The sequence below is a fragment of the Gorilla gorilla genome, chromosome 3 (assembly GCF_029281585.2).
Source record: "Gorilla gorilla gorilla isolate KB3781 chromosome 3, NHGRI_mGorGor1-v2.1_pri, whole genome shotgun sequence".
Lineage (NCBI taxonomy): Eukaryota > Metazoa > Chordata > Mammalia > Primates > Hominidae > Gorilla > Gorilla gorilla.
This window is the reverse complement of record NC_073227.2, coordinates 172,036,020-172,049,735: the sequence shown is the minus strand read 5'-3', so window position 1 is coordinate 172,049,735 and position 13,716 is coordinate 172,036,020. Positions and strand designations below refer to the sequence as shown.

At 49.5% G+C, this 13,716-nt stretch overlaps 1 protein-coding gene across 4 annotated transcripts in view; it reads left to right on the top strand.

The window, feature by feature from the left end:
- Window positions 1-1,905: 1,905 nt before the first annotated feature.
- LRBA (LPS responsive beige-like anchor protein) overlaps window positions 1,906-13,716 on the top strand; it is a 766,360-nt gene continuing 754,549 nt past the window's right edge. The window contains exons 1-2 of one of the 4 annotated variants that reach the window (XM_031010185.3): window positions 1,906-2,197; window positions 2,803-3,237. In XM_031010185.3, the coding sequence (XP_030866045.3) occupies window positions 3,022-3,237 (216 nt within the window). In that variant the 5' untranslated portion in view covers window positions 1,906-2,197; window positions 2,803-3,021. Of the gene's footprint in view, window positions 2,469-2,802; window positions 3,238-13,716 lie in introns of all 4 variants that reach the window. The other 3 variants (XM_055385519.2, XM_055385518.2, XM_019025631.4) reach the window with 3 other exon arrangements.

The window sequence follows — 13,716 nt, the reverse complement described above, 5'->3', positions numbered from 1 at the left end:
TTAAAACGTGTAACACTTTTCTAAAGAAAATATCCCCTTGCTTCTTCTTCTTCTTCTGCTTTTTTAAAAAAATAGAGACCTTGGTCGGGCACGGTGGCTCACACCTGTAATCTCAGCACTTCGGGAGGCTGAGACGGGCAGATCACCTGAGGTCAGGAGTTTGAGACCAGCCTGGCCAAGATGGTGAAACCCCACCTCTACCAAAAATACAAAAATTAGCCGGGCTTGTAATAAAAATAAAAAAAATTAGCGCATGCCTGTAATCCCAGCTACTTGGGAGGCTGAGGCAGGAGAATCGCTGGAACCCGGGAGGCAGAGGTTAAGGTGAGCCGAGATTGCGCCATTGCACTCCAGCCTGGGCAACAAGAGCGAAACTCCGTTTTTTTTTTTTAAAAAAAAGAGCACGGGTCTTGCTGTTGCCTAGGCTAGTCTCAAGTGATCCTCCTGCATTAGCCTCCTAAAGTGTTGGGATGACAGGTGTGAGCTACTATACCCAGCCCTCCCTTGCTTTTTGCGTCTGTTACCTTTTCCTTCCCAAATTTCCATGTGAGAGTTAAAATTGCCTTTTTTTTTTTCTTTTTTGAGACAGAATCTCGCTCTTCCTCTGTCACCCAGGCTGGAGTGCAGTGGCAATTCTCCTGCCTCAGCCTCCCGAGTAGCTGGGATTACAGGCGCCTACCACCATGCCTGGCTAATTTTTGTATTTTTAGTAGAGACGGGGGTTTCACCATATTGGTCAGGCTGGTCTTGAACTCCTGACCTCAGGCAATCCACCTGCTTGGGCCTCCCAAAGTGCTGGGATTACAGGCGTGAGCCACCGCGCCCGGCTTCTGTCCACTTCTCAAGGCCATCTCAAATAACTTTTTCTTCAGGAAACTATTTCTCAAACCACTATAATTTTTTCCTAAGTTCTCTAGAATTCTTCCTTTGTTTAATCCCACTTTTTGCTTCACTTTCATTTTAGGAGCCAGGCGTATTTTTAAAAAGGCCCTTTGACCTCAAAGGATACACGTGGGTGAAAAACCACCTTCCTCTAAATTTATTTTTCACTCACTAGGAAGAATGCTTTACTGTTAATAGCGGGTGGAAAGAAGGGACACTGAGTATGAGGACCTATCTGTACTACCTAATATATCTTTTGATCTACTCTGAGAATGACGCGAGCCTAATCTTCACATCGGAAAATCACGAGAGGAAAAAACCCTTCGGAGGTCTACAGGCACAAGGAACCCTGTCTCCACGCTGTTTATAGCAGCTGTCTCAGGAATCCTCTCCCTAGAATGAATGTGGGAGAGGTTTGGTGGCGCGGCAGCTGCAAAGCAAGGAATCTTTCCCCTTCCTCGTCGACTCGGTCCCCTCCCCTCCCCTCCCGAATGGCGGCAGCTGCCGAGGTATCCCAGTGGAAATCTCCAAGTCTCCGCCAAGAGCGGCGGGCGGGCAGCCTCTGAAAGCAGCCAGGGGTGGGGACTCCTCGCTCCCGTTGGGCAGGGACAGCAGCCTCACTGGCTCCAGCGCCGTCACCTCTCTGGCTCGTAGAGGTCCCTCAGGTGTTCTCCAAGTCCAATGAGACACCTAGGCAACGCAGCGCGTGTTCCCTCCGCGCCAAGAGACCCTACGGTAACTTAACAACAGCAGGAGGGCCAAAATCCCCGCCTCAGGACTTGGCAGAAGCACCTCTCGAGGTCCGAGAGTGGGAGAGGGGAAAGTGTAGGCCCTCGGACGGAAGGGTCTCTCATTGCCGGGCCGGGGACACACCTGGTGCTACCAGAGAAGCGCGCCTAGTGCAGCCGGAAGCCCGAGCCCAGCACTCCGGCTGGCTCGGGGCCCCCTTGGCTGTCCGCGCGTCGTCACCGCGCCCCCGCCGCGCGGCTGCCTCCGCCTTGGCGCCCTCCCGCCCCGCGCACTCGCGCTCGGGCACGCGCACGCGCACGCCGCGCCCGGCAGCCCTCGGCGCTGTCATGGCGGCCGGGAGCAGCTTCAGTGGGCACACGACAGCCGCGCGACCCGTGGCGGGGCGAGCTGTGGCAGTAGCATCCTCACCACTCGTAGCAGCCTCAGCCGCGGCGTCCGTAGCGCCAGCAGCGGCTACTTTTGCAAAGGCTGAGCGCAGGGGCGGGGCGGGCCAGGAAGCCATGGAGTTCTGTGCAGCCGCGGACTCCCGGGGAGCGGACTAGGGAAACTTGGAGGCTGCGACCAGGTGCACTGACCTCTCTGTCCTCCCTTCTCTCCCTGCGGTGGCCGCTGGGTTTCTCTGGCCGCTCCCCTCCCTTCCTGCCACCACACACACCTCCCCACCCCTTCCCGTCGAATCTCAGGTGCCTGAGAGAGGTGCTTCACTCCTCCCACTGGGCCGAGCATTTAGAATAATCACCGCCCCCTTCCCCCGCCTTTTCCTGCCCTGGTTCTCCGCCGCCACCTCGGTCTCGCTGCTCCTGGGCGGGGGGTGAGGACGAGTCCGGAGTATCTGGGTGAGGAAGAACTTTCTACCTCTGCGATAGCTTGTGGGCCCCCCTTTTTTCCTCCGATCCCTCCTTTCCCCGCGACAGTTTCTAGTGCACCTGTGAGGAGAGGTTACCCTGCGCCTAGAACCTGCACGAGAGTGGGGGAGGAGTGAGCCTGTTCGGGGGCCTCTTGGACCTGCCTTCACCCAGAACCCAGCTCTTTGAGCCCGGGAGAAGCGGGTGGCTAGTAGTGGGGTGCCTTTAGTAACTTACTTGACCGACAATAACTATTTCCCTCTTGTCCCCTCAAAACCCTAAAACAAAACCTAGCCTATTTAACATATATTTAATCTTCCAATAGGGTTTGGCGTTGTTGTCAGCCTCGGGGAGAGAGATTGGACAAATATTCTCCAAGAGGAGGACGGCGACGCCAAGGACTTTCCACATCAACTGCTTTGGGGTATCTCCGCAAGTTGGAAGAGGGACCCTTTCGTTTTGCATTGCGTGTGTTGTGCTCATTACCAGTGCAGCGACTGCTGTCCCAGGGTGACTCTGAGTTGTCCTTTCTCGTGAGCTAGCAATGGCTAGCGAAGACAATCGTGTCCCTTCCCCGCTACCAACAGGTGATGACGGGGGAGGTGGAGAGAGAGAAGAAACCCCTACTGAAGGGGGTGCATTGTCTCTGAAACCAGGGCTCCCCATCAGGGGCATCAGAATGAAATTTGCCGTGTTGACCGGTTTGGTTGAAGTTGGAGAAGTATCCAATAGGGATATTGTAGAAACTGTCTTTAACCTGGTAAGTCGATGAATATTTTATAAGCATATACTCTTTTCAGTGGGTTGGGGAACAAGATCTTAAAGCTGGAGCCATGTGGTTTACTCACACTGATGGTGACTTTTTTCATGTATAGGGACACAAAATTCTACTCACCTAAATGAAACAATTTCATCTGTTTTTTAGATTGAAGGGAATTGTGCAAACTTAGATGATCCAGGTTTTGTGAAAGTGAACACATCACTTTTGTGCTAAGGAAATAATTGTTGCTATGGAAGTATTGGGGGGAGGTTCTAGCGGAGGAGTTATGTCTAATTTTTTTTTTTCTTGGCTTGTATGCCTAAGTCTGCGTTTCCCTTTACCACTTTAAATAATTTCTTGTGACCTTTTTTTGGACTTGAGAATTAATGTCTTTGATTCTGTCGAAGTTATGTTTTGCTACAATAAGTTTAAAAATTTGTAGTGCTGATGCAAGATTAATTTGCTGCAAAGTTAGTATTTTTAATTTTGACTAGTTTTATTTTTAGACATAACTAACAAAAGTTAAATTGGGGATGAATTTAGGATTGCATTTAAAGTAATCTTGTGAAAATTGAATGGCAATATGAAAAAAGGAATTGAAGCAGATACAGTATAATTTTTATGTGTTTTATAAATTCATGTCTAGCAGGAAAGCATAGTTAGTCATTGGAAATTGCTGATTATACTAAGATGAGCTATGAATGCTTTTTTTTGGGTGGGGGTGGGAGGGGGATGAGGCCTCTCTATGTTGCCCAGGCTGTTCTCAAACTCCTAAGTTCAAGCTATCCTCCTGCTTCAGTCTTATGAGTAGTTGTGGCTATAGGCATGCATCACTGTATAGGGCTTAAATTGTTTTTAAATTGAGGTATAATTCATATATTATACAATTCTACCTTTAATTAATTCATTAACTTATTTATTTAGAGATGAGGTCTCACTCTGTTGCCTAGGCTAGTTTTGAATTCCTGGGTTCAGGCGATTCTCCCCTCTGTCTCCTAAGTAGCTGGAACTACTGGCATGCGCCATTGTGCCTGGCTTGGTTATCATTTATAATGGAGACTTTTTAGATTTCTTTATTCCAGCCTCTCTTGCCCATCAACTTAAAGAATCAAAAGGAAATCTGGCCCTAAAATACTTCCCCCTTTTCTACCTACCCACCTGTGTTAGAGGATAACAGGACCAAATATAAACATGCAGTTAATTGTAATAACTGTTTAGCACCTTTCCCTTTGCCTCTTTTCAAGGTTAGGCTTGTTTTATTCTGGGGCAGTTAATTATTTCTTTCACTAGACCTTCTCTAATGGTCTGGTCACCTGCAGTACAACTTCTAGAATAAGAAAGTAGCTAGATGGAATTCTGGCTGGGTGTGGTGACTCACACCTGTAATCCCAGCACCGCAGGAAGCCGAGGCGGGCACATCGCTTGAGGTTAGGAGTTTGAGACTGGCCTAGCCAACATGGTGAAACCCCATCTCTACTAAAAATACAAAAAAATTAGCCGGATGCGCTTGCTTGTACCCAGGAGGTGGAGGTTGCTGTGAGCCGAGATCGTGCCAATGCACTCCAGCCTGGGTGGCAGAGTGAGAGATTGTTTCAAAAAAAAAAAAAAAAAAGAAATTCACTTACTTTTGAAGAATGAAAACTTTGAACAATTGGATATTTCTATGTCAGTTTATTGGGAGTTTATGTATAAACACCTATAGACACACACATACATATTTTAAAAAACTGCATATTATGGAAATGTTCAAATATATGCAAAAATAGAATAGTATAATGAACTCTGGTATCCGTTGTGCAGCTTCAACAGTTGTCAACATTTTGGGGATCTTGTGTGTGCGCATGTGTGTGGGGCTTTCATATGTAAGTCTGAGGAAGATAAATGGTAAATTGATTGCTTTACCTCAAAATAGACTTGAAACATTTCCTTTCTGATTTTTTGTTCTTTTTTAAAACATCATATGCCTTCAGTGAGAAACAGAAATTTATGGTAGTAATATAATCCATAATTAGTTGTTTGTGTGTGAAGACACAACATCTTTTGGCAGAAGGAGGATTTGAACTCCTGTTCTTTAGAATGTGCTGTGTTGGAGTGGATGACCAAACGTGAGTCATTTGCATTTTTATCATTAAAGAAAATCCAAATTCTATAGCAGTATTTGCTTATACGCTTCCTAGTACTGTAGACCTGGTATAGATTTTAAGGTCATTGGTTAAGTCCTTCAAAGCTGCGTATTTGCAGGATAGTAGGTGCCTGGATAGAAGGACAGAGAAGAGTCTGTTCAGTTAGTTACTCTCCTCTTCAATATCATTCACTTGTCAGGTAGGGCAGGAAAAGTTGCTGAGAATATTAGGTAGCAGTTTCTCCCCTTCCATTGTCCCTTAAAATACTTTTCATGCTCTTTCATGGATTATCTGGGGTTTTGGCCACTCTAGAAAATCTTTGGAAGCAGCTGCGCACAGTGGCTCATGCTTGTAATCCCAGAGCTTTGGGAGGTTCACTTGAGGCCAAGAGTTTGAGACCAGCCTGGGCACTATAGTGAGACCCTGTCTCTACAAAAAAAAAATTAAATAAAAAATTAGCTGGGCATGGTGGATCTGTGGTCCCAGCTACTTGGGAGGATGAGGTGGGAGGATCCCTTGAGCCCAGGAGTTCGAGGCTGCAGTGAGCTACAATCATGCAGAGCAACACCCTGAAAAAAAAAATTAGAACGAAAGTATTGGGATTCTGTAAATTAGTCCATTTCAATGTTGTTAGTACTGCTACACCTAAATATTTCCTAATTGATAGTCTTTTTTTTTTTTTTTTTTTTGAGATAGAGTCTCAGTCTGTTGCCCAGGCTGGAGTGCAGTGGTGCAACCTTGCCTCCCTGCAACCTCTGCCTCCTGAGTTCAAGTGATTCTCCTGCCTCAGACTCCCAAGTAGCTGGGACCACAGGCGTGCGCCATGAGGCCCGACTAATTTTTGTATTTTTGGTAGAGGCGGGGTTTCACCGTGTTGGCCAGGCTGGTCTCAAAATCTTGACCTCAGGTGATCCACCCGTTCAGCCTCCTGAAGTGCTGGAATTACAGGCTTAAGCCACCACGCCTGGCCTAAATATTAGCTACTTAAACAGTCAAGTTTATACTGTTAAAATTGAACAAGTTCCTCTCCTCCAGAGGTGTCCAAATAGTACATGGTAGAGCCGTATAACTTTTCCAGAGTTTTTTCTTTCTCTCTTTTTTTTTGAGACAGAGTCTTGCTCTGTTGCCTAGGCTGGAGTGCAGTGGTGCGATCTCGGCTCACTGCAAGCTCCGCCTCCCGGGTTCATGCCATTCTCTGGCCTCAGCCTCCCAGGTAGCTGGGACTACAGGTGCCTGCCACCACGCCCAGATAATTTTTTGTATTTTTAGTAGAGACGGGGTTTCACCATGTCAGCCAGGATGGTCTCGATCTCCTGACCTCGTGATCTGCCTGCCTCAGCCTCCCAAAGTGCTGGGATTACAGGCGTGAACCACTGCGCCCGACCTTTTTTTTTTTTTTTTTTTAATTGAGAGGGAGTCTCACTCTGTCACCCAGGTTGGAGTGCAGTGGTGTGATCTCAGCTCACTGCAACCTCTGCTGCTCGGATTCAAGCAATTCTTGTGCCTCAGCCTCCCCAGTAGCTGGATCTACAGGCACGCACCACCATGCCCGGCTAATTTTTTTGTATTTTTAGTAGAAATTAGGTTTCACCATGTTGGCCAGGCTGGTCTTGAACTCCCGACCTCAGGTGATCTGCCTGCCTTGGCCTTCCCAAAGTGCTGGGATTACAGGTGTGAGCCACCGTGCCTGGCCCAGGGTTTTTTCTTAAGTGCTACCTTCCAACTTTGCTAATGTAGCTTGACCTTAGTCTGTTATAAATTACTTTGAAATGCTCCCTCTCCCTCTCCCTCTCCCTCTCCCGCTCCCCCTACCCCTACCCCTACCCCTACCCCTACCCCTACCCCTACGCCTACGCCTACGCCTACCTCTCTTTCCACGGTCTCCCTCTGATGCTGGGCCGAAGCTGGACGGTACTGCTGCCATCTCAGCTCACTGCAACCTCCCTGCCTGATTCTCCTGCCTCAGCCTGCCGAGTGCCTGCGATTGCAGGCGCGCGCCGCCCCGCCTGACTGGTTTTCGTGTTTTTTTGGTGGAGACGGGGTTTCGCTGTGTTGGCCGGGCTGGTCCCCAGCTCCTAACCGCGAGTGATCGGCCAGCCTCGGCCTCCCGAAGTGCCGGGATTGCAGACGGAGTCTCGTTCACTCGGTGCTCAATGGTGCCCAGGCTGGAGTGCAGTGGCGTGATCTCGGCCCGCTACAACCACCTCCCAGCCGCCTGCCTTGGCTTCCCAAAGTGCCGAGATTGCAGCCTCTGCTCGGCTGCCGCCCCGTCTGGGAAGTGAGGAGCGTCTCCGCCTGGCCGCCCATCGTCCGGGATGTGAGGAGCCCCTCTGCCTGGCTGCCCAGTCTGGAAAGTGAGGAGCGTCTCTGCCCGGCCGCCATCCCACCTGGGAAGTGAGGAGCGCCTCTTCCCGGCCGCCATCACATCTGGGAAGTGAGGAGCGTCTCTGCCCGGCCGCCCATCGTCTGAGATGTGGGGAGCACCTCTGCCCTGCCGCCCCGTCCGGGATGTGAGGAGCGTCTCTGCCCGGCTGCCCCGTCTGAGAAGTGAGGAGACCCTCTGCCTGGCAACCGCCCCGTCTGAGAAGTGGGGAGCCCCTCCGCCCGGCAGCCGCCCCGCCCGAGAAGTGAGGAGCCCCTCCGCCCGAGAAGTGAGGAGCCCCTCCGCCCAGCAGCCACCCCGTCTGGGAAGTGAGGAGCATCTCCGCCCGGCAGCCACCCCGTCTGGGAAGTGAGGAGCATCTCCGCCCGGCAGCCACCTCGTCCGGGAGGGAGGTGGGGGGGTCAGCCCCCCGCCCGGCCAGCCGCCCCGTCCGGGAGGGAGGTGGGGGGGCCAGCCCCCCGCCCGGCGAGCCGCCCCGTCCGGAAGGGAGGTGGGGGGGGTCAGCCCCCCGCCCGGCCAGCCACCCCGTCTGGGAGGGAGGTGGGGGGGTTAGCCCACCGCCCAGCCTGCCGCCCTGTCCAGGAGGGAAGTGGGGGTTCGGTCCCCCCACCTGGCCAGCCACCCGGTCCGAGAGGTGAGGGGCGCCTCTGCCCGGCCGCCCCTACTGGGAAGTGAGGAGTCCCTCTGCCCTGCCAGCCGCTCCGTCCGGGAGGGAGGTGGGGGGGTCAGCCCCCCGCCCGGCCAGCCGCCCCGTCCGGGAGGGAGGTGGGGGGTTAGCCCCCCGCCTGGCCAGCCGCCCCGTCCGGGAGGTGAGGGGCGCCTCTGCCCGGCCGCCCCTACTGGGAAGTGAGGAGCCCCTCTGCCCGGCCAGCCGCTCCGTCCGGGAGGGAGGTGGGGGGGTCAGCCCCCCGCCCGGCCAGCCGCCCTGTCCGGGAGGTGAGGTGCGCCTCTGCCCGGCCGCCCCTACTTGGAAGTGAGGAGCCCCTCAGCCCGGCCAGCCGCCCCGTCCGGGAGGGAGGTGGGGGGGTCAGCCTGCCGCCCTGTCCGGGAGGGAGGTGGGGGGTCAGCCCCCCGCCTGGCCAGCCGCCCCGTCCGGGAGGGAGGTGGGGGGTCAGCCGCCCGCACAGCCTGCCGCCCTGTCCGGGAGGGAGGTGGGGGTTCGGCCCCCCGCCTGGCCAGCCGCCCCATCCAGGAGGTGAGGGGCGCCTCTGCCCGGCCGCCCCTACTGGGAAGTGAGGAGCCCCTCTGCCCGGCCAGCCGCTCCGTCCGGGAGGGAGGTGGAGGGGTCAGCCCCCCGCCCGGCCAGCCGCCCTGTCCGGGAGGGAGGTGGGGGGTTAGCCCCCCGCCTGGCCAGCCGCCCCGTCCGGGAGGTGAGGGGCGCCTCTGCCCGGCCGCCCCTACTGGGAAGTGAGGAGCCCCTCTGCCCGGCCAGCCGCTCCGTCCGGGAGGGAGGTGGGGGGGTCAGCCCCCCGCCCGGCCAGCCGCCCTGTCCGGGAGGTGAGGGGCGCCTCTGCCCGGCCGCCCCTGCTGGGAAGTGGGGAGCCCCTCTGCCCGGCCACCACCCCGTCTTGGAGGTGTACCCAACAGCTCATTGAGAACGGGCCATGATGACAATGGCGGTTTTGTGGAATAGAAAGGGGGGAAAGGTGGGGAAAAGATTGAGAAATCGGATGGTTGCCGTGTCTGTGTAGAAAGAGGTAGACATGGGAGACTTTTCATTTTGTTCTGTACTAAGAAAAAATTCTTCTGCCTTGGGATCCTGTTGATCTGTGACCCTACCCCCAACCCTGTGCTCTCTGAAACATGTGCTGTATCCACTCAGGGTTGAATGGATTAAGGGCGGTGCAAGATGTGCTTTGTTAAACAGATACTTGAAGGCAGCATGCTAGTTGGGAGCCATCACCACTCCCTAATCTCAAGTACCCAGGGACACAAACACTGCGGAAGGCCGCAGGGTCCTCTGCCTAGGAAAACCAGAGAACTTTGTTCACTTGCTTATCTGCTGACCTTCCCTCCACTATTGTCCTGTAACCCTGCCAAATCCCCCTCTGCGAGAAACACCCAAGAATGATCAATAAAAAATAAAAAAATAAAAAAAAAAAATTACTTTGAAATTTACTACCCTGTTTATAATTTCTTTTGCAAATCTGTTTTGCAGATAAATTTTGATTAACAGTGCACCAATGTAGTCAAGTGTTTCAAACTTCTGGTCAACTTGTACATTTTTCTTGTTGCAGTTTAAAACCATTTTATTTTGTTTTCATCTGTATTTTAAAGTAATTTGTCAAACTTTTAGACCCAGAATAATTAATATATGTTGGCATGTTTTCAGGAACTTGCTGTTGAGTTTAAGGCTTCCATCAGGTATTTAAAGGTATTCAGTGCTACTTAATTCAAGAATAGTGATTCCCATGAGCTGGTGACAAATACATACTTTCATGATTTTTAAAAAAATTTCTGTTAAGTAATTACAGTCACCGCTTGATATGTGGGGGATTGGTTCCAGAACCCCTAGTGGATACCACAATTTTCAGAAGCTCCAGTCTCTTATATAAAATGGTATAGTATTTGCATATAACTTACATGTATCTTCCGTATACTTTAAATCATCTCTTTAAAATTTTTATTTATTTATTTATTTATTTATTTTTTTGAGATGGAGCCTCGCTCTGTCCCCCATGCTGGAGTGCAGTGGTGCGATCTTGGCTCACTGCAAGGTCCGCCTCCCAGGTTCACGCCATTCTCCTGCCTCAGCCTCCCAAGTAGCTGGGACTACAGGCACGTGCCACCACGCCCAGCTAATTTTTTGTATTTTTAGTAGAGACGGGGTTTAACCGTGTTAGCCAGGATGGCCTGGATCTCCTGACCTCGTGATCCACCCGCCCTGGCCTCTCAAAGTGCTGGGATTACAGGCGTGAGCCACCGCGCCTTGCTCTGTTGCCCAGGCTTGAGTACAGTGGCTTGATCATAGCTCACTGTAGCCTCAAATTCCTGGGCTTAAGCTGTTCTCCTGCCTCAGTCTCCTGAGTAGCTAGGACTTAGAGGCGTATGCCACCAAAACCCGCTAGTTTTTTTTTTTTTTTTTTTTGAGATGGAGTCTTGCTCCCTCACCAGGCTGGAGTGCAGTGGCGCGATCTTGGCTCAGTGTAACCTCCACTTCCTGGGTTCCAGCAATTCTCCTGCCTCAGCCTCCTGAGTAGCTGGGATTACAGGCACGTGCCACCACACCCAGCTAATTTTTGTATTTTTAGTAGAGACGGGGTTTCACCATGTTGGTCAGGCTGATCTCGATCTCGCCACCTCGTGATCTGCCTGCCTCAGCCTCCCAAAGTGCTGGTATTACAGGTGTGAGCCACCGTGCCCAGCCAACCTGCTACTTTTTAAATTATTTGAGTCTTGCTATGTTGCCCAGGCTGGTAAATCATCTCTAAATTACTTAAAATATCTAATAGAGTGCCTTCACATCACTTCATTCACATGGTGTGTTAGTCTGTTCTCACGCTGCTAATGAAGACATACTTGAGACTGGGTAATTTATAAAGGAAAGAGTTTAATTGACTCACAGTTACACATGGCTGGGGAGGCCTCACAATCATGGTGAAAGGCGAGCAAGGTGGAAAGTTAAGAGAGTGTGTGCAGGGAAACTCCCATTTATAAAACCATCAGATCTCATGAGACTTGTTCACTAGCATGAGAGCAGCATGGGGGAAATTGCCCCCATGATTCAGTTATCTCCACCTCGCCTGCCCTTGGCGTGTGGGGATTATTACAATTCAAGGTGAGATTTGGGTGGGGACACAGCCAAACCTGTATCACATGGTAATACTTGGTGCATGGCAAATTCAAATTTTGCTTTTTAGAACATTGTGAAATATTTTTTTCCCCAATTTTTTTTTTCTGTAATTGGTTGAATTCATGGATGCGGAACCCATGGATACAAAGGGCTGACTCTATATGATTTTAGTTAAAATCTTAAAGCTTAAGTTATAGAATATAATTTTTCAATACTCATTATATAGCCACTTTCATTACCCATTATCCATTGTTGACATATATTCTGCTAAATACTAATGGTGCAAACTTCTAGTACTTACAGGAGCTGAGCAGATCACACATAGGCTCCATTTCTATCGACTGTGTATAGAATGTATTTTGTATACGGTTGCATTTGGTTCTAGTTGATTGTTGTCTTATAGTAACATGGGCCCAATGGTGTCAGACCTTTTGATTTTTTAGGAAAAATTAGAAGTCAAGATTTTAAAAAATAATATATTTGTGTATATATATATATTTTGTTGTTGTTGTTGTTGTTATTGTTGTTTTTTTTTTTGAGACGAAGTCTTGCTCTGTTGCCCAGGCTGGAGTGGCATGATCTCAGCTCACTGGAACCTCCGCCTCCCGGGTTCAAGCGATTCTCCTGCCTCAGCCTCCCAAATAGCTGGGATTACAGGCACCTGTCACCACACCTGGCTAATTTTTTGTATTTTTAGTAGAGATGGGGTTTCACCATGTTGGCCAGGCCGGTCCTCAAGTCCTGACCTGGTGATTTGCCTGCTTGAGCCTCCCAAAGTGCTGGGCTTACAGGTGTGAGCCACCACACCTGGCCTTTTTTTTTTTTTTTTTTTTCAAAAAAATTTGTTTAGGTTCTTTGTAGATTCTGGATATTAGCCCTTTGTCAGATAGATAGATTGCAAAAATTTTCTCCCATTTTGTAGGTTGCCTGTTCACTCTGATGGTAGTTTCTTTTGCTGTGCAGAAGCTCTTTGGTTTAATTAGATCCCATTTGTCAATTTTGGCTTTTGTTGCCATTGCTTTTGGTGTTTTAGTCATGAAGTCCTTGCCCATGCTTATGTCCTGAATGGTATTGCCTAGGTTTTCTTCTAGGGTTTTTGTGGTTTTAGGTCTAACATTTAAGTCTTTAATCCATCTTGAATTAATTTTTGTATAAGGTGTAAGGAAGGGATCCAGTTTCAGCTTTCTACTTATGGCTAGCCAGTTTTCCCAGCACCATTTATTAAATAGGGAATCTTTTCCCCATTTCTTGTTTTTGTCCGGTTTGTCAAAGATGAGACAGTTGTAGATGTGTGGTGTTATTTCTGAGGCCTCTGTTCTGTTCCATTGGTCTATATCTCTGTTTTGGTACCAGTACCATGCTGTTTTGGTCACTGTAGCCTTGTAGTATAGTTTGAAGTCAGGTAGTGTGATGCCTCCAGCCTTGTTCTTTTTGCTTAGGATTGTCTTGGCAATGAAGGCTCTTTTTTGGTTCCATATGAATTTTAAAGTAGTTTTTTTCCAATTCTGTGAAGAAAGTCATTGGTAGCTTGATGGGGATGGCATTGAATCTATAAATTACCTTGGGCAGTATGGCCATTTTCATGATATTGATTCTTCCTATCCATGAGCATGGAATGTTCTTCCATTTTTTTGTGTCCTCTTTTATTTCGAGGTCAAGCGATTCTTGTACCTGAGCCTCCTAAGTAGCTGGGAATACAGGCGTGGGCCACCACACCCGGCTAATTTTTTATTGTATTTTTAGTAGAGACAGGGTTTCACCATGTTGGCCAGGCTGGTCTCAAACTCCTGGCCTCAAGTGATCTGCCTGCCTTGGCTTCCTGAAAATGCTGGGATTACAAGTATGAGTCACCATGCCCGGCTTTCTCCCATATACTTTAAATCATCTCTAGATTACTTAGAATACCTAATACAATGTAAATTCTATATAAACAGTTGTACTCTATATTTGAAAATTTGGGCTGGGCACAGTGGCTCATGCCTATACAGCAGTTTGGGAGGCTGAGGTGGGAGGTCAGAAGTTTGAGGTCAGAAGTTCAACACCAGCCTGTGCAACATAGTAAGACCTTGTCTGTATATGAAAAAAAATTACTATTTTATATATATAAAATTACTATTTTATATATATGTAAATAAAAAATATATATATATTTTATTTTATATATATAAAATAATATATAT